At 38.8% G+C, this 25720-nt stretch overlaps 2 protein-coding genes and 1 long non-coding RNA gene across 4 annotated transcripts; 1 reads left to right on the forward strand and 2 right to left on the reverse strand.

Annotated features, from left to right (window-relative positions):
• Positions 1 to 12191: 12191 nt before the first annotated feature.
• Positions 12192 to 14289, reverse strand: LOC128201217 (uncharacterized). 2 transcript variants are annotated; one of them, XR_008253119.1, is made up of 3 exons: positions 14189 to 14289; positions 12856 to 13053; positions 12192 to 12419 (listed from the first exon to the last, which is right to left on the reverse strand). It is a non-coding gene; the product is annotated as an uncharacterized LOC128201217 (long non-coding RNA). The 2 variants fall into 2 exon arrangements; XR_008253118.1 differs by having other exon boundaries at positions 14077 to 14283.
• Positions 14290 to 17481: 3192 nt separating this feature from the next.
• Positions 17482 to 18948, forward strand: LOC113522663 (coiled-coil domain-containing protein 28A). The gene has a single exon (XM_026908425.3). It carries the CDS (start codon positions 17658 to 17660, stop codon positions 18252 to 18254), a length of 597 nt encoding a protein of 198 aa, XP_026764226.1. The 5' UTR covers positions 17482 to 17657; the 3' UTR covers positions 18255 to 18948.
• A 651-nt stretch (positions 18949 to 19599) lies between these two features.
• On the reverse strand, positions 19600 to 21790 carry LOC113522628 (uncharacterized). Its single transcript, XM_026908381.3, has one exon. It carries the CDS (start codon positions 21693 to 21695, stop codon positions 19677 to 19679), a length of 2019 nt encoding a protein of 672 aa, XP_026764182.2. The 5' UTR covers positions 21696 to 21790; the 3' UTR covers positions 19600 to 19676.
• Positions 21791 to 25720: the final 3930 nt, after the last annotated feature.

Genomic DNA, 25720 nt, shown 5'->3' on the forward strand with positions numbered 1-25720 from the left:
AATAATGACAACACGCAAAGGAATACTTTATTTAACTTACACTATCTTAAATCTATGTAAATCTATATAAAATAACAGAATACAGAAACGATTAACTAGGACTTAACAACTATAAATTACGATTACATATATACAAATAATGTCGCGAACATAATCTCCCGCCGCAGCTCTCGTAGCTGGAGTTAACTCGTGTTCGCGTCGCTCGATGTCGATGTGGGCAGTATGATCAGCTTCTTAGTGGGTCGCCGTAGGATGCCCTTGTTCGTCCGCACGTCGACTGCTCGGATCTCGCCGTCTGGTCCAGGGTAGGTCGTCACCACCACGCCTCGCGGCCACGTGTTGCGAGGCAAGGTCCCATCAGCTATCAGGACCAGGTCGTCCATTTTGATGGCTCCGTGTGTAGCTCGGGGCTCCCGCCGGTGTTTAGGTACTCCTTCACCCACCGGTTCCAGAAGCAATCAGCTAGCCTCTGGCTGGCACGCCACTCCTTGTGTCCCGCCGCGTCGCTCTCTGTGAAGCTGCCTGGCAGTGGGACGCGCGATGGACCGCCCAATATGAAGTGATTGGGGGTTAGGGCGCTGTCGTCGTCTGCCGATGTTGACACGTGGGTTAGCGGTCGACTATTGAGGGTGTGCTCGACCTCGACCAGCAGAGTGTGGAGGACCTCTTCCTTGGGGGCCCGCTCGTTCAACGTAGCGGCTAGTGCGGTCTTCACGCTACGCACCAACCGTTCCCACGCACCTCCCATGAAGGGTGCGCTAAAATGTAGCGCCACCGGATGAAATGGACTGATGACTCTTCTTGGATGGCTTCCTCGGCTGCTTTCTTCAGTTCGACGTCAGCACCTTTGAGGTTGGTGCCTTGGTCGGACCATAGTTCAGTGGGACACCCTCTGCGGCTTATGAAGCGCCGCAGGGCCATTATGGCGGAGTCCGTGCTGAGGCTGCCGGCGATTTCTAGGTGGACAGCGCGCGTCGTTAGGCAGGTGAAGAGCACTCCGTACCGCTTCTGGTGAGTGCGGCCCACTGTCACGGTCATAAGTAGTCTAGGCCGGTGAACGTGAACGGTCGCTGATGATGCGCCAGCCTGCTCTGTGGATGGTTGCCCGTTGATGGCTGCGCCGGTCTTGCTCTTCGTAGGCGGCACAGCTGACACCTCTTCAGTTCACTGCGGACGGCGTGTCGTAGGCGCAACACCCACAAGTGTTGTCGCACCTCGTTCGTGGTGATCTCGAAGCCGCCGTGGTGAAGTTTCCGATGCACCCATGCGATGTATAGGCGCACCCAGGCGTGGTTTCCGTCGACGATGGGGGTTCTCGTTGCTCGGCTGACAGATCGGCGGCGGCTGCTATTCTCGATCGAAGTCGCAGAATGTCGTCGTTGTCTATGACGACTGACAGCTGTATGAGTCGACTGGATGAAGCTGTTTCCCTTGTTTCAATACTGCGATTTCGTCGCCGAACGCCTCTTGTTGTATCGCGCGAATCCATAGTCGTCGCGCGCGATCTAGGTAGTGTGTGTCTATGGGGATGAAACACACAGATGGACTATTGTTGTTCTTGATTTTCATCTTCGTCTTCTCTCTATCGACTTTCTTCGTGCGGGTCCAAGTGGGGTCGGCGCTCTCTTTCTTCTTGTTTCTCTTTCGGATGGCGGTGCAGCGTTGACTGGTCGGTCGCAGGAGGTCGATGAACTGCAACACTCGTGCTGAACTGCGAACAAGTTTCAACCAATTAGAAAAACGTGACGGATCGGGTAATGCTATAGACAACTGCGTCGCGTTCTGTAGCTTGTGTACGCGTTCTTCTCCCGTTTCCGCTTGACTATCGTCGCTCGTACTATCTTCACGCGGCCACTGCTCTTCGGGGAGGTACAGGAAGTCCGGCCCACGGAACCATCTATGCTGCGAGCCGAAGTCCGTCGGTGGGTCGCGTGTGGCGTCGTCTGCTACGTTGTGCCGCGTCGGTATCCATCTCCACTCGTTCGTCTTCGTTTCTTCGACGATTTCGGCGACTCTATGCGCGACGAACGGCTTGTATGCGCGAGGACCGGTGCGTAGCCATGCGAGCACGGTGCGTGAGTCCGACCAGTATACTCGGCGAGCGGGCTTCAGGTCGTGTTCTTCGACTGCCGTGCGCGATAGGCGACACCCGAGGACGGCCGCTTGCAGCTCCAGTCGCGGTATCGTGGTCACCTTGCTGAGTGGGGCCACTCGTCCCTTTGCCGCGATCAGCGACACGTGGACCTTGCCGGTCGCGCTTACGGCCCGCCAGTACGCGTCCGAGCTGGCGTCGACGAATGTATGCAGCTCCGCTGTATCGGCCGTGGCTACCTCCGGGTAGCACCGCGGCACCTCCAGCGCGGACAGCCGTCGCACGTGGTCCATCCAGCTCCGCCAGGCGTCCGCTTCCCGTGGTTGCAGCTCGGTGTCCCAGTCGATACCGGTACGCCACGTCTCCTGCAATATCTTCTTCGCCTGTATGGTGATGGGAGTGGCGAGGCCCAGTGGATCGAACAGTGACATGATCGCTCGTAGCGCTTCCCTCTTCGTCGGCGTCTGTTCCCCGCTGGCTATCTGTGGCGGAAGCTTGTGTCCGTTGAAGTTGAAGCCTAAGGTGTCTTCAGAAGGTCGCCATACCATCCCCAGTATCTTCTCCGCGTCGAGTTGTACCACGCTGTCCCCGCCGGTGTCGGAGAACGCGGCGCGCACTTGATGCGAGTTCGACGCCCACCGTTGGAGATAGTAGTTGGCTCGACCGTGGATCTGTGCGACCTGTCTTGAGACGCGTACGGCTTGCTCTTCCGTGTCGAAGCTGGCGAGGTAGTCGTCGACGTAGTGGTTCATGACCACCGCCGTTGCTGCCTCCGGGAACTCTTCCTTGTACTGTTCTGCGTTCTTGTTCTTGACGTAGATCGCTGTACATGACGATGTTGCGCCGAATATGACACTCTTCATCCTATATTCCACAGGTGGACCCTCTCGTCGATCTCCTCGCCACAGGAACCGTTGCATGTCCCTATCTTCTTCCCGTATGGTGACCCGCATGAACATGTCCTTTATGTCCGCCGTGACTGCCACCCGTCGTTGCCGGAACCGCATGAGGACCCCCGGTAGCGATTGAAGTAAGTCGGGGCCCGGCAGCAGCATGTCGTTCAAACTGATGCCCTTCGTCTTGGCTGCTGCGTCGTGCACGATCCGCAGTTTCCCCGGTTTCTGCGGGTTGATGACGGCGAAGTGTGGCAGGTACCACACCCGTTGGGAACTCCGTGGCGGGGCGACTTCAGCATACCCGTTCTTGAGTAGCGTGTCCATTTGTTGTTCATACCTCTTCTTAATTTCTTCATTCTTGTCGAGTTTCCTTTCGACCAGTTGGAGACGTCGCATTGCCGATTCGTAGTTGTCCGGCGGCACAGGGTCGTCCTTCTTCCATAGTAACCCCGTCTCGTATCCTCCCGCCGGTATAAAATGCGTAGGGCGCGACGTTCCTCTTCATTGTAAGACCTCTTCGGTGCGATTCCCAGCGATTCGAGCGCGAAATGTTGCTTCATCATTTCTTCCATCGATTGTTCCTCTTCATGTGTCGTCACTATGTGGCTGATTCTGTGCACCTGCTGTCTTGTCCTGCCGCGACTCGTACCGTGCAGTACCCATCCCAGGTCGGTGAGTGATGCGACCGGCTGCGTGTCGGATCCTCTTCTGACTTCGTGGGCCAGCAGTAGGTGCCAGTTGTCTTGCCCCAGCAGTACCGTCGGTTTGCCCTCTTCGTAGACCAATTCCCTCTCTATGTCCCGCAGATGTGGACAGCCCTTGATGACGCTGCGTGGTAATGATAACTGCAGTCTGTCCATCGTCCGTGCCCCCACTGTGTATTCTTGTGAATTCCGCCCGCGGATCTTGAAGTGGACACGCGTCGATTGAGCTGCGTTGATCCGTGCCCCGGCCACACCTTCCATGTAGAATGGTGCGGGGGGACCCGTAGCACCGATTCGCTCCGCCACCGCCGTCTCGATGATGGTGCAAGTCGACCCGTCGTCCAGTAGCGCGTAGGTGTCGCACGTTCCCGTGGGACCGGTGACTCGTATCGGCAGGATCTTCAGGAACGCGATCTTGTCGTTTTCCCTTGCCGATGCGGCGACTGCGGCGGACTTGTCCTCGATGACGTGTGTTGTCACTTCGTTCTCCGGCTGTTGTCGCGTGGTGTGCAGCAGAGGGTGATGAGTCTGCGTGCACTCATCCACTCCACATCTCTTGCTCTTGCAGGCGTGGCGAAATCTTCTTACTTTGAGGCAGCGGAAACACAGCCTATGAGTCTTCGCTAACTCCCATCTCGCCGATGTGTCTGCTTCCTTCATCGTCTTGCAGTCCGATGGAGCGTGTCCCTCTCGTCGACACATCGGGCACGGTGGTGTAGCGGGTTTCTCCTGCGTCGTGTATGTCTTCGCCGTCTTCCTAGGAGCGGACTCCCGCCGGTCTTCGGACGGTATCTCCTCGGCGGGGGCGAAGTTTCCACATCGTGCGGCGGTCCTTTGCAGGAACTGAGAGAGTGTTATGAGGTCCTGTTGTCCCTCCGGTTGGTCGTTGGCGAAATCGTAGTACTTGAAGCGTAGTACCGACGGCATCTTCTCTGTGACGTTTCTCACTATTTCTTCGTTGTAGAGGTAGTGACTCTTGTTCAGCGCTCGTATCGTGGCGACGACGTTCTGCACCTTGCTTGCGAAGAGGCAGACGTCTCTTGCGTTGTCCGAGAGTCGTGGTAGCGCGCGGAGTTTGTTCAGTTCGGCTGTGACGAGTGCTCCAGGGCGGCCGAACCTCGCGGCTAACATCTTCATTACTTCTTCTGCGGTCGTAGACCCGACGAATAGGGAGCGTGCCGCGTCCTTTGCGGCCCCCTTCAAGCTTCTGCGCAGTCTTGCTAGGTTCTCTTGTTCTGTGAGTTGACTTGCGCTCTCTTCATAGGCCATCTTCCATGGTAACCACTCGCTCGACGATCCATTGAAGACTCAACTTGACTCTTGACGCTGTGGAGGGCAGTATGTTGCGAGCGGCCATCTGCATGGCGATCGCAAACTCATTACAATCGATGCCCACCTTCAGCACCGGTTCTTCTTTCTTCATCGACTGCATCGCTGCTGCTATCGTAGGCATGGCGGCATGCGGGTCAACGTGGCGTGCGTGGTCCCGGTGAAGTGCGTCGCTGCTCGGCTGTGGCGGCGGCGCTCTCGAATCCTCTTCAACGGGTCTCGATGGGACGAACCCCTGACGCTTGCCGGTGACTTCTTCTATCTCTGGTACATGCGGCTCCATTGTGAGTGCCAGCGTGCTTCGACGAACCCAATCCGACGTTCGTTCTCTTCTGACGGTAGCGTCGTCGTCTTCTACTTCCTCGTCGTCCTCTGATTCGGCTTCCAGGGCGGCGACCAATTCCACCTCCTTTCGAAGTAGCTCCTCCCGTGCCTTGGCCAGAGCCTTCTTCTTCTGCGAGGCCGTGGTGTGAACCGTGCGTGCTGTGCCGTGCTTCGGTTCCTTCTTCCTTGCTGTCTCCTCTGTCGTTCCTGTGGCTTCGGTAGTCTCCGTGACTCCTGTGGTCGTCGTATCGCCGGACGTGTTCGTAGTCGATGTGGTGGCGGCGGTAGACGACGTGGCAGCGACAGAAGGCATTCTGACAGCCGCAGACGACGTGGTGGCAGCAACGGACGGCGTGGCAGCGACGGACAGCGTTCCGGCGGCCGTAGTCGACGTGGTGGCGGCGGACGTTGTGGCTTCGGTGACGGCGATTTTTTGTTGCGACGACTTCATGTTTCTCGTAGTCGGCATTTCAGCGATCCGGCTTCAGAATGGTCTTCCTCCAGCGATCCGGCTTCTCGATGTACCAACGGTGTTCCTCCAGCAATCCGGCTTCTCGAAGGACCACGATGAACGGTGTGGACTGCCGTTCGGTGAGCGTGGACTGTAGGGGCGTTGGTTCAGGCTGGAGTGAAACACAGGGATTACTATTCTGAAGCCTCCGGTACCGTCTGAAGAGAGTATTTTTTCTTCTTGTCCTATTTCTTCTCGAGTGTAGTGTGTCGCTGCCCGGAAGCGAATGCCGCTCGACGGGAGGCGGCCTATCTTTATACCCGCCCGCTCGCACGATAACGTTTCCAACTCGCGATAGCGATCTGTGCGAGCGGGACGGGGCGAAAATGAACGAGACGCGTGTCTCTTCAGATCGGTACTCTATAGCGTCTATTTATTTATTTACAATTTCTTAATTCTATTTATTGTTACAATTTCTATTCGTAGGTAATAATGACAACACGCAAAGGAATACTTTATTTAACTTACACTATCTTAAATCTATGTAAATCTATATAAAATAACAGAATACAGAAACGATTAACTAGGACTTAACAACTATAAATTACGATTACATATATACAAATAATGTCGCGAACACAAATAATGGGATAAACTGGTTTTGATTTAAACGGATATTTGGCTAGAGCTTGCAAAAAGCTCATAGAGTCAGTGAAAACTATTGCCTTATGTAATTTCATTAAAAGTATATATTCTACAGCTTTTAAAATACCATAACATTCCCCGGTAAAAACTGAAGACTCTGGTGGAAGTTTAATTTTTTGAACGATATTAAATTGTGAATGGAACACACCCACACCTACACAACCGCTATTGTCTGGTTTTGATGCATCAGTAAAGATGTAGTGCCATTCATTCCATTCAATGTCAGTTATAAACATAAATTTGGCATTCAATTCTGAATCATTTTTTAATAACCCAAAATCATATTTAATATTAGGAGATAAAACTAAAGATTGATATGAGCATTTATAAATGGGAAAACAGGACGATGTAAAAGTGGGAGATTCTATGGATTTATATTTTTCATAACTTTGTATTAAACATGGAGGTTTTTTATGTTTCCAATAAGATGAAGACGAAATAAAGATATGTAGTTGAGATAACTTTTGAATAAGCGGATGATCAGATAATTGTAAACAACGAAAAAAGAAGCGATCAGATAGATATTGTCTTCTTAAAACCAAAGGTGGATCACCGACTTCGAGCTGTAAAGCATTGATTGGACTTGATTTCATTGCTCCAGAGATAATCCCCAAGGCCTTTGATTGAATTAAATCCAATTTCTTAAAAGCAAATGAACTTCCTGGAGCTAACAAAAAAGTTCCATAATCAATGACACTCCTTATAAGACCATTATAAGCAAGTTTTAGTGAAACGGGATGTGCTCCCCACCAAACTCCAGCAAGGCACCTAAGAATGTTGAGGTTACGCTCACATTTCGTAGAAATATAATTACAGTGGGACAGACCTGTTAATTTATTATCTAGCACGATACCTAAAAATTTAATTTCAGTCTTTATAGGAATGTATGAGTTATCATAAAGCACCTTAATTTGTTGCGGTGATCTCATTCTTGAAAACAAAACTACACTACTCTTGGTTACAGAAAGATTAAGACCATTTGCATCTAACCACGTTTTTAACAAATCTAATGAATCAGATAATTTGGCAGAAGCAGATTCTATGGACTTCGCAATAAAATATAATAAAAGATCATCAGCATATTGTAAAATTTTGACGGATTTATCAAGGAATAATTCTAGATCGTATGTGTATATGTTAAATAAGATTGGACTGAGAACAGATCCTTGTGGAAGGCCTTTCCATACTGTTCTAGATAATTTGGTATCTTCATCTAAATCCATATGTATTGTTCTTTCTGATAAAATATTAATAATGAAATTAGAAAGCATTACCGGTAAATTTAGAGCTTGTAATTTAGTTTTTAAAATAGAAATTATTACATTATCATAGGCAGAATTTATATCTAAAAAGGCTGAGAGGATTGACAAATTTTGTGAGAAAGCTATATGAATATCTGAAATAAGAATGCTCACATTATCTAAGGTGCTCTTACCTTTCCTAAAACCAAACTGGTTCGGGGATAGTAAGTTATTACTTTCTAAAAACCATTCTAGACGGTTTTTCACTAAATGTTCAGCTAGCTTTAGTAAGACAGAGGAAAGTGCAACAGGACGGTATGATGATGGTTCAGAAGGTGGTTTATGAGGCTTTAGAAATGGTATAATAATCTGAGACTTCCATGAAGTAGGTATATTTCCCGAAATAATTATGGAGTTAATTATATTTAAAAAGTAAATTAATGTCGCATCGCTAGCATTTTTAAAAAAGGAATACGGTATACCGTCTTCTCCCGGTGCAGAGTCTTTAATAGAAGCTAGAACACCTTTAAGTTCTACTAGAGTAAAAGGAGAGTCAAGTTCGAATAATTCGTCAGAGACGGATAGAGAAATATTGTAAAGGCATTCCGGCACATAACTAGGAGCAAGGCGATCTAAAAATTTATTCGCTAAAGTTAAATCGAGTGCAGAACGTGATGTATGATCACTAAAGGCAGATCTGAATCTTTTAATATTATTCCAAACGACTGATGAATTAACTTCTGGACAGATAGAAGAACAAAATCTTCTCCAGCCTTCTAATTTCTTTTTTTTCAGTAGTTTTCGAGTAGAACGTGAAACTGCGGTGTAAATTTCAAATTTTTCTGGTGTCATGTAATTATTATAATTTTTTTCAGCCTCTTTACGATTTTTAATTGCTTCCGTACAATCTTTGTCCCACCAAGGTGGGGAGGGAATTTTCCCTGAAGCACTATTTTTAACAGGAAATAATAAATCAGCAACCTCCTTCATATTTATCATCAAGTCATTACAACATTGATGTTCATTTCCATGGTAAACAATAGGTAACTCCGATATTTTATTATCTAAATATTGTTTGTAAATATTCCAGTCTACATTTGATAAATTATATTTAAGTCGAGGACCACTCTTTCGACTTGAGGGAATGGAAATTGGAAAAGAAAGAATGAGGGAAAGTGATCGCTTCCGAAGGTAGAGGAATGAGGATACCACGACAGTGAAGAAGCTAAATCAGAAGAACATATTGAAATGTCAGGAGCACTAAACCCTTCATTCGGTGCAGTTCTACGTGTTGGTACATCTGAGTTAATAATACATAAGTTGTAAGTGTCAATTATCGTCAGGAGTTTTCCACCATAAAAATTAGAAGCAGAACTGCCCCACGATTGGTGCTGAGCATTAAAATCGCCCATTACGAGAAAAGGTTTAGGTAAAATTGAAAATAATTGTTCTAGTTGTGAATATATTTGGCATGTAGGATCAGGAATATATAAAGTAACAAAACAGATACCATTTATAATTATAGCAGCTGCATTAATGCCGCTATATACAGGAAGCGAAAAAGAAGAAAAAGGAAGGGAGTTTTTGACCAATATGGCAACACCGCCATATCCGTCAGCTCTATCATCACGGAGACTTGTAAAGCCTGAAATCCTAAAAGGATATCCTGGCTTTAACCAAGTCTCTTGTAGAGCTATTATAAAAGGATTATATTTATTAATCAAATAAAATAAGTCTGATTTCTTGTTTGTTATGCTACGACAGTTCCACTGAATTATTAGGACTTTGTAATCCATTGTGAGAAGTTAATAATTGAGAAAATAAGTTGTTTGTATCATTTTCGATTGCGATAACACTTTAATAAGCATGAGAATAATATCAAAGATGGATTGATTATTGTCAATATTATTTGATGATAATGCACAACCATTAGAGGGAGCAGGAATATTATATTCCTTAACTATGGCTTCATGGGCAGAACGATCATATCCTTGTTGTGCTTTTTGAGGAGAGCGTGGTTTAAGTGTAACTGTTTTTTTATATGATGATTGAATATGTGGTAATGATGTTTTCTCTTTGAGGAAAGAAGATTGAAAATGAGATTTATTGGACGGAGATGATGATGTTAATACATCTGAATATAGTTTAGAAGTGGGAGGATGAAATTTTGATGCTTCAGCATAAGAAACACAACTGTGGGCCATTGTTTCTTTAATGGCTTTCTGACGTGCATATTCAGGACATTTCTTACTAATTGCTGAATGAGAACCATTACACAAGATACAAGAAACATTTTCCTCATCTACTTCACATTTATCACCTGTATGATTTTGCCTGCATTTATAACACCGAGGATTTGAACGACACTGCATCTTGACATGTCCGAACCTACAGCAGTTATAGCATTGGATAGTGGGGTAAATGTACAAATCTACAGTTAATGATGTGTAAAACATAAATACTCTTTTTGGTAATATTTGTCCATCAAAAGTAATAACAATGGTTTCAGTATTAATAAAACTTGGTTGTCCTTCATTAATGGTCTTTTTCTTAATTCTTCTGGTTTTTAGAATTCTCCCACAACCTATAGGTACTGATATATTTTGGATTACTTCCTCTTCTGTCCAATCTTTAGGAATACCCCTCACAATTCCCATACGGGTTACATGGAAAGAAGGTATAAATGCCTTAAAATTATGTGTTTCTAAGTGACTATTATTTAAAAATGCATTTGCATTTTCAAAATTTGAGAAAGAAAGCGATAAACGGTTTCTTCCTATTCTTTTGAGGCTACCATTCACTATATTATTTATCTTATTAGTGTGTAAAAAGCGACCAAATGCAATAGGATGTAATGTAGTGTTATCATTAGGATGTGTTTCATTTTTTTGTACATGAACGACATAAGGAGCTACATCCTCGGCATTGTACAAAGTTCTGCTTAAAGTACTGGGTGGAGAAGCAGGTTTAACAGACTCGGTATTATTTACAACTGGTATTGATACTAGAGTTTGATTCTCATCCTCAATACATTGACAATCACTATCTTTAATTTTAGATTCGAGACCTTTGGTGTGCCTCCTTCGTTTTTTATTGCAATGTTTGCAAATGCGACGTTCGCCACGTACTCGCTTACGTTTAGAACTTGCAACGCTAGAACCATCTGTGTCCATACTAGATTCACCCAATATATCAAAACTATTATTAAATGGGATAGTTATATTTGCAGACACCTGGGGGTTGTCCCCCCAGGGTCTATAGGTGGATCCATAATGTCTAATTAATATAGGTAATTTACTTACCAATATTTACAGCAACAAACACTATTACTACAAAATATACAATTATATATACAATCTAATACACAATATATAAATAAGACTAATCCTTATATAATTAAAAATAAAATTAATTTAAAGAAGATCAAAAAACACTCCCGCTTTTTTAAACGTTTCCCGCGCTTTTTCCAGATCAACGTTTTATACAAGTTGTGGGAATAGTGTTACCATAACATACTTTTATTACTCTTATGAATATATTTGAAAGAATAAGATATTGCCTACATAATCATGTATGCAATGTCTTATTTGTACTGAATACTTAAAATTTTTAAATATAGACAATAAATATGTTTTCCTTTTTTAAATAACTGAAAATGGCCACTATTTTATTTATTAAATGTATATTGATTTATAAGCTATATGTACATTATCTGCTTGTGGTCCCAGCATAAAATAAGTCACCCCTTCTTTACCTGTATGTGTCGTATGAGGCGCCTAATAGAGGACGAGAGATGGACAGCAGCGTCCTTCTTAGATCATTTCTCTTAAAATAATAGAAATGGGATTGTTAGTAATGCGAACTACCAGTCCCATTGCCAGCAATATACTCTATCAAGTCCACCTCCACGTGGTTTCCCCTGGAAACCATCGATGATGGGCTAACTGTACTGACTTGCCTTTTCATTCTCACTTATTATTCCTTACTGGGGCCCCACCAGCGTATACCGTCAGCACAGGCGGAGCACATTACATTATCATCCATTGTAAAAAAGCCTAACTGCGGTTGCCAATTCGCCTGCTAACTATTGGACCCCCCCCCCCCCACAGAGGTACGCTTATGTTCAGCAGTGGACAGTTAAAGGCCGATATGACGATGATGATATAACAGTATGTTCTGTGATATCCATGGTACTGTTTATGGTTATAGGCGACGGATACTGGTTTCTAACAGGTAGGTTGACAGCTTGTTTGCCATATATATAATATAAAATAAAATTATCACCAATTACACGCCGGAGCTTCCTCCGGTTTTTTTTTTTCACAAACGTTTATGTAACGTATATGAAGAAAAAATCTAAATTGGCAACTGGTAACCCTGGTCATTGTTGACATTTTAATATTCCCATAATGGAAAAAAAGGCGGGAAACTCGAATAAGAACAAGCGGGTTTTTTAAATTTTTTTTATTAATTTATTAAAACTATCTCTATCAATTCTTATTATTGAATAAAATATTATATTTTCACTAAATTCAGCGACAGTAATATAATTAGCATTCATGGGGAAGCGCAGTTGTAGAAAAAGGAAAAAAAAAGATGACGATTCAGGTGATGTAGACCAAGAACCTTGTAATGACAAGGATATATATTCGGAAGATACTTCTACTGACTCAGAATCTGAAATTGATAAGGCCGATAAGTATAAACCTTACTACGTCACAGATTATATTAGAAGATATCCCGAGGAATCCCCTGGGACAGAATTTGTTGTCTTTGTAGAATCCTCAGATAGTCAGAAAACCATTGGATCCAGAGACTTGCTCTCACTCTCCTCCTGTTTAAAACGATTTAATAAAGGGGTAACTTATCTTAGATCTATAAATAAATTCAAAATCGGAGTATACTTTCAAAAGCCAGACTTAGCCAATGCTTTTTTAAATAATAAAACTTTTTTAAATGACTACCATTTTAAGGCCAGTATTCCTGCTTCTTCAACAGAAGTTACAGGCGTTATTAGAAATGTACCTACAAATATATCTAATAAAAAAATATATACTATGATATCGAGTTCTAAGAAAATTATTGCTATTAAAAGAATTTTAAGAAAAAATACCTTGACTCATGGATATGTGTTACAGCCAACTCTAACCGTGACAATTACTTTTGCTGCATCTGTATTACCTGAATATCTGGATATTGGAGGTTGGCGCCACAATGTCACTCCATATATACCACCAGTTAAACAATGCTACCGGTGCTTGAGGTATGGACATTTAGCTAAATTCTGTAAGAATTCTGAGCGTTGCAGCATCTGCAAAGGTGAGCATAATTATAAAACTTGTACAACTGGAATGGAAAACGCTATTTGTGTACACTGCAATGGAAATCACACAAGTGTATCACCGCAATGCCCTGTTAAACAAAAGAAAATTGCTGAAAATAGATCTAAATTCAGACCTGCTTCTTTTGGAGATATACTTAGCACTGAAATATTTCCTAAACTGGGTAACAAACCTAAAAAAAATGTAGACCTAATTTCAATTCTAAATTCTGATAACAAGAGTTTATCACTTTTAATAGAAAGCATAATCAAACTTATTTCACTACATAACACAAAGAACACATCTATTAACACTAAAAGTGTTTTGAATGTGTTATATGATACTTTTGGTAATAGACCTATTTCACAAAATTCAATCGAGACCAATTAACTATCATACAGTGGAACGCTCAGAGCCTACTGAGCAATCGACATATTTTTACACAATTTTTAAATGAACATCATATTCACATTGCTCTCATCTCAGAAACTTGGCTAAAACCACATTACAAATTAAAAATTAAAGATTATTGTATAGAACGAAATGATTGTGGTAATAACCACAATGGAGTAGCGATTATTATACATAATAGTATTAGATATAAAAAACTTCACTCTTTTTTCGACAATTCTTTGCAAACTATAGCTATTAGTATTGAAGTTAATAATTCTTGGTATTCAGTTGCCAGTATTTACTGTCCTACCAATAGTACACCTAGTTTTACTAAAGCCAAATTTAAGTTCTTTTTGGAGTCTCTTCCTAAACCCACTATCATATCTGGAGATTTAAATGCACATCATACTATGTGGGGTTGTACCTCCACTAATACAAGAGGTAAAGACATTCTTGATTGTTTAGATGAATGTAATTTGGTACTATTAAATGATAAGCAAGTTACTACTGTTGGCTCTCATATTTGGAGACCCAATGGCCTTGATTTAACTATGGTATCCCCATCCATATCATTAAAATGCGAGTGGTTGGTTCATGATGATCCGTTAGGAAGTTATCACCTGCCGACTTTTACTAAAATAAACACAAAGAACTCTTCATCAACTCCGTCAGGTGAACAACATGCTCCTATAGATGAAGTTAATAAACTTTTGTTAAATCGTATAAACCTACGTCTCGTTAATTGGGATCTTTATTCTGAAACTGTTAATCGATTACTTTTGGATTTCGAGTATGATGTCAATTAACCCTTAAACAATTACAATAGGTTCTGTTATAATTTCTATCTCCAGTAAAATGACAGAAATGGTATCGTAAAAATAGCGACCGATTGCCATTTGACATTTTGCTGTGGAACGTTCCGTTCCACGTAGGAACTTATCAAATAGCGGTGCAAATACTTCAAAGAGGCACAAACATATTGCAGTACCTTGGTGGAATAACAGGTGTGCGACAGCTGTCAATGATAGTAAAGCGGCTTACCTTAGGTTTAAACAAAATCCAACTCTCGATAATTACATAAATTTTAAAAGAGTTCAAGCTGTTAAAAAGTTAGTAATTAAGCAAGTAAGACAACAGGGGTGGCAGGAATTTTGTTCCAAATTTAATAGATTAACACCAATTTCCACTGTTTGGCAAAATATGAGAAAACTAAATTCAAAACATCGTCAAAATCATTTTAAAGATATATCATGGGTCAATGATTTTTTACGCAAATATACTCCTGATTTTGTACACTCACCTTTTGATGACAAACAGTTTAATTCTGTTAATTCATGCCCAAAATTTCTCACTGACCCATTCTCAATTGATGAAATATCCAGTGCAGTAAAATCTAGAAAAGATACAGCTAGTGGCCTTGATCGCTTAACATACAATATGTTTCGATTGCTGAATAAAATAAACCTTACTAAACTCTTACAAATTTTTAACGATTTATGGATGGACTGTATTATCCCACCAGAATGGAAAATGGATTGTTTGATTCCAGTAATTAAACCCGGTAAAGATCCTACAAATTTCGACTCCTATAGACCTATAACATTGACGTCCTGTGCAGGCAAATTATTCGAACAATTAATTAAACAGCGTTTAGAGTTCTTTATTGAAAGTAATAGTATATTACCATCGAATCAATTTGGTTTTCGCCGTGGATATTCAGCGCGCGAAAGTTTAGCGAACTTCTATGTCGACCTTAGTACTGCTTTGAATAACGATGAATATGTTCTATCTGTTTTTTTAGATGTCGTAGGAGCTTTTAACAATGTAAATTTAACAGTTCTATCTTCGATTCTATCCTCATTTCTTCCAATGAAACTTATCGAATGGATTTATAATTTTCTTAGTAATAGAGAAGTGTATGTTAAAGTAAATAGTAAATTAATAGGACCTAGGTTAAGCTCTAAAGGAGTATGTCAAGGTGGTATTTTAAGCCCGCTACTATATATTTTATATATCTATAAACTTAATTCAGTTTTAGGAAACAGTGTGAACAACTTGCAATTTGCCGATGATTTATTAATTTATATAAAAGGAAAGAATATTATTGATATGCAATTAGTGTTAAATGAGTCATTAAAAAGACTTGAGAAATATTTTTCTCTTCTTTCCCTCGATATTAGTTTAACCAAAAGTAAAGTAGTTGTTTTTCATCAAGTTCATAAATATGTTCCATTAATGAATATTATATATAATAATCAAACTCTTCCAACAGACTGTAGCGTTAAATTTCTGGGGGTAATTTTTCATCAAAATTTAAAATGGGATCTATACGTTGATTGCTTAGTAGATCGTGCTTTAAGAGCCACTAATATAATAAGATCTGTAATTGGTCGTAACTGGGGAGCTGATCCTAAAATTATCCTTTTACTTTACAAATCTCTTGTTAGAAGTAATTTTGATTACGCTTTCTTTTGTTATGCCTCAGAACATAAATTAGTAGAAAAACTCGAAAAAATTCAAAATATGAATTTAAGACTTATTTTAGGTGCTATGTATACTTCTCCAATTATCTCAATGCAAGTAGAATGTAATTTGCCTCCTATCCTTCTTCGTTTCGAATACCTAAAACTCAAATTTCTCTTCAAAGTTTTTTCAGTTTCCAATAACCCACTCATACTCAAATTATTAAATTGCCCCATTTCTATGTTTTTGAATAAAACTATTGTCAATGATTTGAATTTACGAGATGAATATAACACCTATAGTAGTAAGATACTTCCTTGTTATAATGGCCTTTATGAGAGTAAGTTCTGTAAGATCAAAATTGTTATACGTAAAGACATAAAAGAAAAGCACGATATGTATGAGACTTTATCAGAATTTATTGACTACAGGCAGATATATACAGATGGTTCCAAAAATGCACTTAGCACTTCAGTGGCTTTTTACGATTTGTCAAATAGATTTGGTCACGGTTATAAAATTTCAACTTTGGCTAGTATTTACACAGCAGAAGCAAAAGCTATATTTTTAGCATTAGAATACATAGAAAAACAGGTACTATATTCGAAATGGATTATAATTACAGATAGTATGAGTGTTCTTATGGCATTAAAAAATAACACATTCATTTCATCATCAAACTACTTAATTCAAGAAATTCGTAATAAATATTATCATCTCTGTACTATATATGGAAAAGATATTATCTTCATCTGGACCCCTTCACATATTGGAGTGTTTGGGAATGAACAAGTAGACACTTTGGCTAAAATTATTAATTCAAGTGCTGCTCGTGTTCAAGATTTACCCCTTTGTTACTCAGATTGTAGTATTGGAATACATAAAATCGTTACAACTAAATGGGAGGAGCATTGGACTCAAATATTACAGACTAAAGGCAAATGGTACCGCAAAATTAATTGGCGTATTGGAAAACCGTGGTTCTGCAAAGGAAAGGACACAAACAGAAAATTTTACACCAATATTTGTAGATTACGAATCGGCCACGGACATTTCAACGAACACCTGCACCGAATGGGCATGATCGCTTCCCCATCATGCACATGGTGTAACTCAAATACAGCCCAATCTCTACATCACCTTTTTTTTGATTGCTCTGAATTTGTCATTCAAAGACACATTATGTTTGACGAACTTAGGATTATCTTCAAAAAACCCGAAAATATTCCGCACTCAATCCCGCTTCTCTTAAGATTTCCTTCTTGTTTCAAAGCTATTTTCACTTATATTACTACAACATTCAAGGAGCTATAAGAATACTTTTATTGAATTGCAAGACAATGATTTTTTATAATTATTTATTTTTAATTTGATAAATCCACTGGTTTAAGAAAACTCAAGAAAAGATATTTATGAAAATGTACTTACCGGATTTGACAAATGAAATATTGAAGATTATGACAATAATTGAAGCGACATTAGAAAAATAAAATTCCAGACAAATTATCTTTTTGAAGACTAGGCAGCATGGTCTCCGACCTTAGCCTGTTCCAAACGGAACAAACGTACTAAAAAAAAAAAAAAATTCCCATAATTCCAAAATAAATTCCATTTTTTTTTCTTATTTATCTTTTCTATTTACACCTCTTAACCATATCAATAAAATGAAATAATATAACAAAGATTGGTGATTGGTGTTAAATTTTTTTGTAATCAACAAGAATACTATAGTACTCACATGAGTTTAGATTTGGAAGAAGCTAACGAAACCCAACAATTAATGCAGAATGAAGGTGAGGAGGAGGAGCAGAAGGCGTTCCAATCGGCGACGTCGCCTGTTACCAGCAATAAGATGTCAAGCGGTGCGACCAGTCTTAGCTCACAACGGAACCCGCAAGTTCAACCTAGTTCAGGAACGAGTTTAAATGAATCCACGAAAGTATCATACATAAACGAAAGACGATTGCAACGAGATTTGATACGTTCAAATTATAATAATAGACCTAAACATATACCTAAAGAGGCACCAGATGTGAAGCATATGGAAAAGGCATTATTGGAATTATTGGACGATTTCCACACAGGAAAATTAAGTGCATTCGGTTCTGGTTGTAGTATGGAGCAAATGATTAATGTCAGAGATCAGCAGGAACGTTTGGCTCGATTACACTTTCGCTTGTGTGCTGATGTAGAGAAGCCAACAGATAACAGTTTTGATAATTCCGCTGCTCGGGACAAGATGGCACAATTGGTTCAAAGTCTTGAACAGTTGTCTGCTTCAATAGAGCATTTACATTCAGATGGAAACCAAACCAATCCTACTAGTAGTCAATGACTAGTTAGCCCTATTTGATAAGGGAAGAAATCTTTATTATTATTGTGGAGATTGTTATTATTTTATAATATTTACAAAATTTATTAATCTTAATTTATATTTAATTGTCCAAATGTGTTAGTCATTTTAATGTTTAGGTATTTCATAATAGCAAGGGTAACATATGTAAAAGCTTAGAGCTTAGCTTAGTTTTTTTTTAGATTAGAGGATTTGAAAAGCTATCATATATATAAATTATATTTGGATTTACTTTATATAATCCACCAAGTTTAGGGGGCTTCTAGCACTAAGGCTATAATATTGACAGACTAGTACATTTACATTGGCATATTATACAATATGAATCCCATTATGGTCTGTGTAGAGCAGGGTTAAAAACCCTGCTCTCAACTGATCTGTTACACTACATTGATGTTTTAGGTAAATGGAAAATCCATATATTGAAATTTACCAGAGATTTGGCATATATCTTAAACCTACAGTTATAATTTTTATACTTATCTACCAATTTTTATTTAATAAATTATTCATCAATGTTTGGTAGTTCCGTCATTAAAATTATTTGTTGTTGTGCATCAAAATAGTTTGGTTAAAGTAAAAATCAAATTAAATGTGATGTTGTATAAAATAAAATAAAAAGGTCATGTTTACTAATTATTCAACTTTATTATAAGTAAATTATATTATTACAAAATATTGTTTTATTTATACTTTATGTAAGATAGCTATAAAAATTACAGAGAAATTAAAAGCTAATTTAATTGGTTGAGTTAGAGAACTAAACTATGTTACACTATCACATCTTTTTCATTAGCTTACTTTATTTTGTCCAACCAACATATTTATAATTAAAATAATGAAAATAACAAAACATATTTTCAAATTTTAATTTTTTGGTAATTATAATGTTCTATAAAAAACAGCCCTTTGTAAATTTTGCCACTTTGGTTCATGTGTATTAAAAATAAGATACATTTAAATAGTAACTCTAAAAAAATACATAATCTAAATAAATAGTCTTTTCAAATAACTAAACTTATGGGATGCAGTTTAGGTTAGGCATGGTTTTAATATCGGCAATCAAAGATTTTTGTTATCACAATCATGACCAATTTTACATATGCAACATGTCATATAGGAATGTGGTAACTGATTAAGTTAATAAGGATTAATGGAATGAAAATTATTAATTACTAACATTTTGCCCCATATTCATTCCTATGTTTCAAAATTCTAATAGATACTTGGTTTGTTAGTATTAGAGACATATATTGGAAAGGTGCACAACTATATAAAACAAAATAGTACAAAAGATGCAATTTTATATCTTCATTTTTTATTAAAATATTCATTATATTTTGAAATAAAGTAGAAGGTAATTGTGATAGATAGAATGTGACTGTACTAACAGATAATAGATAATTACAAAAATAATTGGTGATAACCTACACCTTTCAGCACTTTCCTGCAAGTTGGACATTTTTTGCCACTAGTTTTAATAGCAGCTTTTATACATTCCATGCAGAACACATGCCCACATAATGTTGAAGCTACTGAGTTATTAGCAAGACTATCCATACAAATTGGACAATCACCAATACCCTTAGGTGGAGCATTTGTTTGGGATCTCATAAACGGTGGCAATTGTGTGTGATTTGGTAAAATAGTTGATAATGATTGTGATTTATTTTTGAGTTTCTTATTTTTTCTTAGTCTTCTAAAATCTTGCACACTAGATGTTACAATGTCATTGCTGACAATATTATCCAAATTTATTATTGTGTGTTCATTAGTGTATTGATTTGGTAAATTCAAAATTTCGTTAGTGTTTGGTGTTGGTAATGTATTATCATCTATAGTAATAATATCATTACTCTCATACCCAGAAGAAGATGAAATATTAGTTTCTGTCTTGCTTTTATCAATAATTTTATTAAAATTAAAAGTCTTCAACCAATCATTAAACTTAATCAATAAATGATCTAGGCCAGTTAATTTAATAATGCTATTGGTATTATTTACATTGTCAGTAGCTTTGCCAGAAAAGAAGTCTGTTACTATTTTATAAATTGCTTTATAATTTTTATATCTGTTTGTAATAGATACATTGGAAGCATTTTGTTCATTATCGTTAAGTTGTAAAGACTGTTCTTTTTTTGTAGTATTTGCCATTTTATTATTTGAAATTACACTTTCATTAATTATAACAGTATCATTATTAATTATGGAACTATTTAATTCAGCAATATCAACATTAGTTACAGAATTTAGACTTTCAACTTGAGAGAATCTTTTAATAATGGCTTGATTTTCAGCAATAACATCATCTACATTTATTACTTCTGTGATCTCCTCACAGCTCTGGTTAAAGTCTGAATTATAATAATCAATGTTAATTGAAGATGTTGTACCAACATTTTCACATTTCGTAGTATATGTATTGATAGGTTCTACTATTTCTAAATAATCATCAGAGTCATCTAGTATAATTTCTTCTGATATTATATTTGGTTTTGTTTTCTTCTTTACATCTGGTTCATCATCAAGTATAATAGTCTCACATGGTATTTCAATAGCTTCAACATCATTTACATGGTCATCAGAAATTTTCTCTTGCATTAAACTATCATTAAATCTTTTTTCATTTTGCAGAATGATACTACTATCTTTTGATGTACTTGGTAAGGGAGAGAATGACCGTGGCCAAGATGAATTTGGAAAGTCATATTCTACAGTTTTATTACTATCATCACTATCATTTTCACAGTCTTTTAAATGTGTAGCAATTTCATCACTCTTGGCATTAAAAATAGATTTTGAAATGTTTACAGCTTTTGTTCGTTTTGCTCGCTTTTTAGGACCACCATCATCATAATTTTCAATTCTATAATCATGACCTTTACAAAAGTTTACTGATGGACGGTATGGAATTTTAGGGCGATCTTTACAACCCACAACATAAGGCACATCAGGTTTCTTTCTTTTTTTGGATGAAATAATAGGCGGTGCAGGATCTTGTTCAATAAGATTAATATGATTAGGTAAATTTGTAACAATATCCATTAATTTGCTTGTAATTTTCTGCATTGTTTTAGGAGAAGTTAATTCTATATTTTGTGTGGGAATGGGTTGCGCATTACTGTCATCATCAGAATCATCAAACATTGCCTCGAGTTCTGCTAAAGGTGGCATAAGCTTACCATTTCCACAAATTCTTGTTTCATCGGTCACAGGACGAGAACGCGGCTTTCTTGCCCCACTAGATTTGCTACTAGTAACTTTCAGTTTTTGTATAAGTTGCTTAGATTTTGTGATACTATTTTCATGATAAGTCTTAACCAAAGATTTTTTTTTCTTGGGTGGAACATTTTTCGAATTTATAGTCCCACTATTACTAGGTCGTTTCCTTGATAAGACGTTTTGTTCTTTGGATTTAGGCATATTCAATATAAATACTATATTTTTTAGTTTTTATTGTACACAAAAAGTTTGTAAATTATTTATGCCACAGATTAAAGAGATTATTTCAAAATAGGTTTATACCACAGAGTAATTAAAAGTAATTACTACGTCATAGTCTGTGGTTATATGTACACTAAGAAAGAGAATCACATAGAACGAATGTTAAAAACTGTAAATCATATCGTTTCCTCCTTTCTTCTTAAGCAAATATAATTAGTAAAAAGAGGACGAAAGATACACCATCAGGTGCTTTTTTTCTCAATTCATAGCAGGGTGGTATATATAAAATGTTTGATATGTCAATTATTTGTCAATAAAAATTTTATATTACTAGCTTATATATTCGACATAGTTTATGTAGAAAATATGCAAGCAGGTTATATCTGAATTTAGTAGGGTTACACGGCCTTTAAACATTTTCTATACATTAGCCTGCTATGAATTGACAATTTTATCATTCCTTAGGTATGTTTTTAGTTGAGATCTAAGAACAAGGAATTACATAGAAGGCATGATAAAATAAAAACTGTGAATCATATGGTTGCCTCTTATCTTTTTATGCGAGTATAATTAGTAAAAAGAGGACAAAAGATACAGCATCAGTAGCTATTGTTCTCAATTTATAGAATTCAATTATAATTTGTGTCCGATTGAAACAGATTTTACAGCCGAAATCGAAACCGAAACCGAACTTTCGGCCTCGGTCTCAGTTTCGGCCGAAACCGAAACTTACTGAAACATATTTAAAAATTCTCTTCTATACTAGTGTATTGAAATCTAGTGTATATTTTACACAAGTATTTACACAAACACACAGATAGTTAAAGGGTAATAATAAACACTAATTAAAGCATGTAACAAATATGTCATATATATTTATATGTAAAAACATTTTCAAATTATGACTTACTCTTGGAAGTAAATTAAAAAAAAAAAACAACTTTCAGTTAGACACACACGCAACACAAACACACACACACACACACACACACAAAGTTTCGTCGCGGCTGAAAGTTTCGGCTATTTTTTTGCCGAAACCGAAACTAAGGCCGAAAGTAAAATTTCTAACCGAAACCAAAAGTTCAGTCGGACACTAATTATAATTAACATATCAAACATTTTCTGTCTTTCATCCATTTCTAGTCAACTACGAATCGAGAAATAAAGTAATTGATAGTATATGTCACGTCCTCTTTTTGTCCTTAATAATATTAGCATAAGAAGAAAAGAGGCAACTATATAATTTACTGTTTATATTTTATCATTCCTTTTATGTAATTCCTTGTTATTAGGTTGTATTTAAACTTGGTAGGGTTTTTTTTTTATTTATTTATCTATTGCTTCTTTCGCTATGTTTTAATGCGACAACCTTCATATCTTTGTTATATTGACTATCTTATATACTTAAGGAGATCTTTTTCCGAGTTTAATATAATAATAGTTTATAAAGTATACAATAATAATAAGTGTTGCGAACTCCTTAGTTATTTTAAAGATTGTATTTTTATTGTATTTTTATACTTTTGTTTTTACAATTGTCACTTTGCTCTTTTCGCTGTCGTAGTCTGTCTTCCGTAGTTTTCTTTATTATAGTTATTTTTCTTTAAACCCATTGTTTAATTACTTCAAATACATTAATATACAGTCCATAATATCTTACATATTACATATTAATATCTGTTCTGAGTGCTAAGATCTCTCGTCATGTGTACGAAAATAAGAACCTATCTAACGCTCAGAACGGATGCAGGGGCAGTAGCTACAAATCGAAGGAGTTGCTCCTCATTGATGCTGTTGCTGGTCACGTGGTTAAGTGGAACCAAGGGAATTTCTCCGCTGCCTGGATAGATTATAAAAAGGCGTTCGATTCCGTGCCCCATTCATGGCTCCGGAGGATACTCGAGCTGTACAAGACTGTGTCGCTACAGTTCAAATGTTCTTGGAGGCATGTATGGAGCAGTGGACGACGATCCTAACTATCCAGGGCGAGCGATTGACGGATACCGCTGGCCAGATTGAGATCAAGAGGGGAATATTCCAGGGCGATTGCTTGAGTCCACTTTAGTTTTGCCTGTCCCTGAATCCTCTCAGTACTTTGCTGGAGAATTCGGGGACTGCATTTCAGTATCGGAGAGGAGGTACATGAGTGTCTCACCTTCTGAACATGGATGACTTGAAACTGCTAGCTCCGAGCGCCGAACGCCTGATGGAGCTGCTAAATATCGTAAACGATTATAGCAGCTCTGTTAGGATGGCACTCAGAATAGACAAGTGCACAGTTTTCTATATGCAGAGGGGACGGGTCACTCAAACTGAACTGATCGTTACAGATTCCTCTAATATCAAAACCCTCTCCGAGGCTGAAACATACCGGTATCTGGGCATGTTATAAAACATCGATGTGAGGGCGCGAGGAATTTTTTGCGCGCCTTACAAGATTACTGAAAAGTTCCTTGTTGGGCGCCAATAAAATTCGAGCTTATAATGGCTGGGTCATATCCGTACTCCTTTACACTTTTGGGGTGCTCAGATGGTCTCAAATCAATCTCGAAGTCTTGGATCTGAAAGTTCGCACAACTATGACCCTCCATAGAATGCATCACCCGAAATAGTCAGTCATGAGGCTCTATATCCCGCGGAAGGCTGGTGGTCGAGGTTTATTAAGCGTTAAGACCATGCACAACCGCGAGATTGACAGCCTCTGGACATATTTTCTACAAAAAAGAGATGTTTCTACAAACAAGAATTTGATTCACCCCTCTTTCTCTGGTTAAAGAGGATTGGTAAAAACCCGAAGTCCAGGGTACTTCTTCGCGGGAGGCTGTATGGGAAGAGAAGGAGTTGCACAGAAGGTTCTTCAAAGCCCTTCACGGGCCGTATGTCAACACGAAGACCTCCGTGCACTGGCTACAGTTCGGTGATCTTTTCTGAGAGACCGAGGGTTTTGTCTGTGCAATACAGGATCAGGTGGTTAAGACGAACAAATACCAAAAGCACATTCTGAAGGATAGCACCGAGGACATCTGTCGGGCATGTCGCCATCCCGGAGAGTCACTCAGACATGTGCTTTCGGGTTGTTCAGCTCTTGCCAACACTAAGTACTTGCACAGACATAACCAGGTAGTCAAAATACTCCATCAAGGGCTAGCTCTGAAGTACGGCCTCGCGAATTTGAGGTTGCTATACTATAGGTACGAGCTCTTGTCGGTCCTCGAAAGCGACAGCGTTAGGCTCTACTGGGACCGATCCATTATCACGGACAGGACAGTTCTTGTGAACAAACTTGATATCTCGAGGGTGTTTTTGGTGAATGTTACCATACCGCATGACGACAACCTCGTGAAAGCCGAAACCGAGAAAAAGAGAAAATATCTTGACTTGGCTCACGAGGTGACCGAAATGTGGGGGGTGACGTCGGCCAAAATACTTTCAATCGTTTTGTCGGTGAACGGTCTTATCTCAACTAGTCTGGAACAACATCTCAGACGGTTGGGATTCCGAGGCGGCTCATTCGTGGGAAAAATGCAGAAAGCGGTGCTCTTAGATACTGCCCGCATTGTACGCTGGTTTCTCTCCCTGGGGCCCTGATTCCTGGTCGACTGTGCTTCTGCTGGGGGTAATAAAATAATAATAATAATATTTTTTATTTCGGACTTTTTGGCCCATTAAATATTTATTAGTAACAATATTCTTAAAACTAATGTTAGTAAATTTACACACAACACATACACGTACACACACATATATAATATATTGAATAGTATACCGTTCCAACATATTTTTAAATTTATAACATAGAAATTTGTATTATTTTTAATAGCATGCACAATACATATTTTTTGCAATTGTTAATTATGGCTATTTTGTAGCAATTGTAACGTGAAATGGAATGAATTTTTTTTTAAATCATTACATTAAATAATTTATCATCTAGACTTTAAGTAAAAAAATTATGGATAATATTTTAAAGAATAAAGAATTAATAATGTTTCGTTTTATCGCAA

Source organism: Galleria mellonella, unplaced genomic scaffold, assembly GCF_026898425.1.
Source record: "Galleria mellonella isolate WM207_F2 unplaced genomic scaffold, CSIRO_AGI_GalMel_v1 utg36, whole genome shotgun sequence".
NCBI lineage: Eukaryota > Metazoa > Arthropoda > Insecta > Lepidoptera > Pyralidae > Galleria > Galleria mellonella.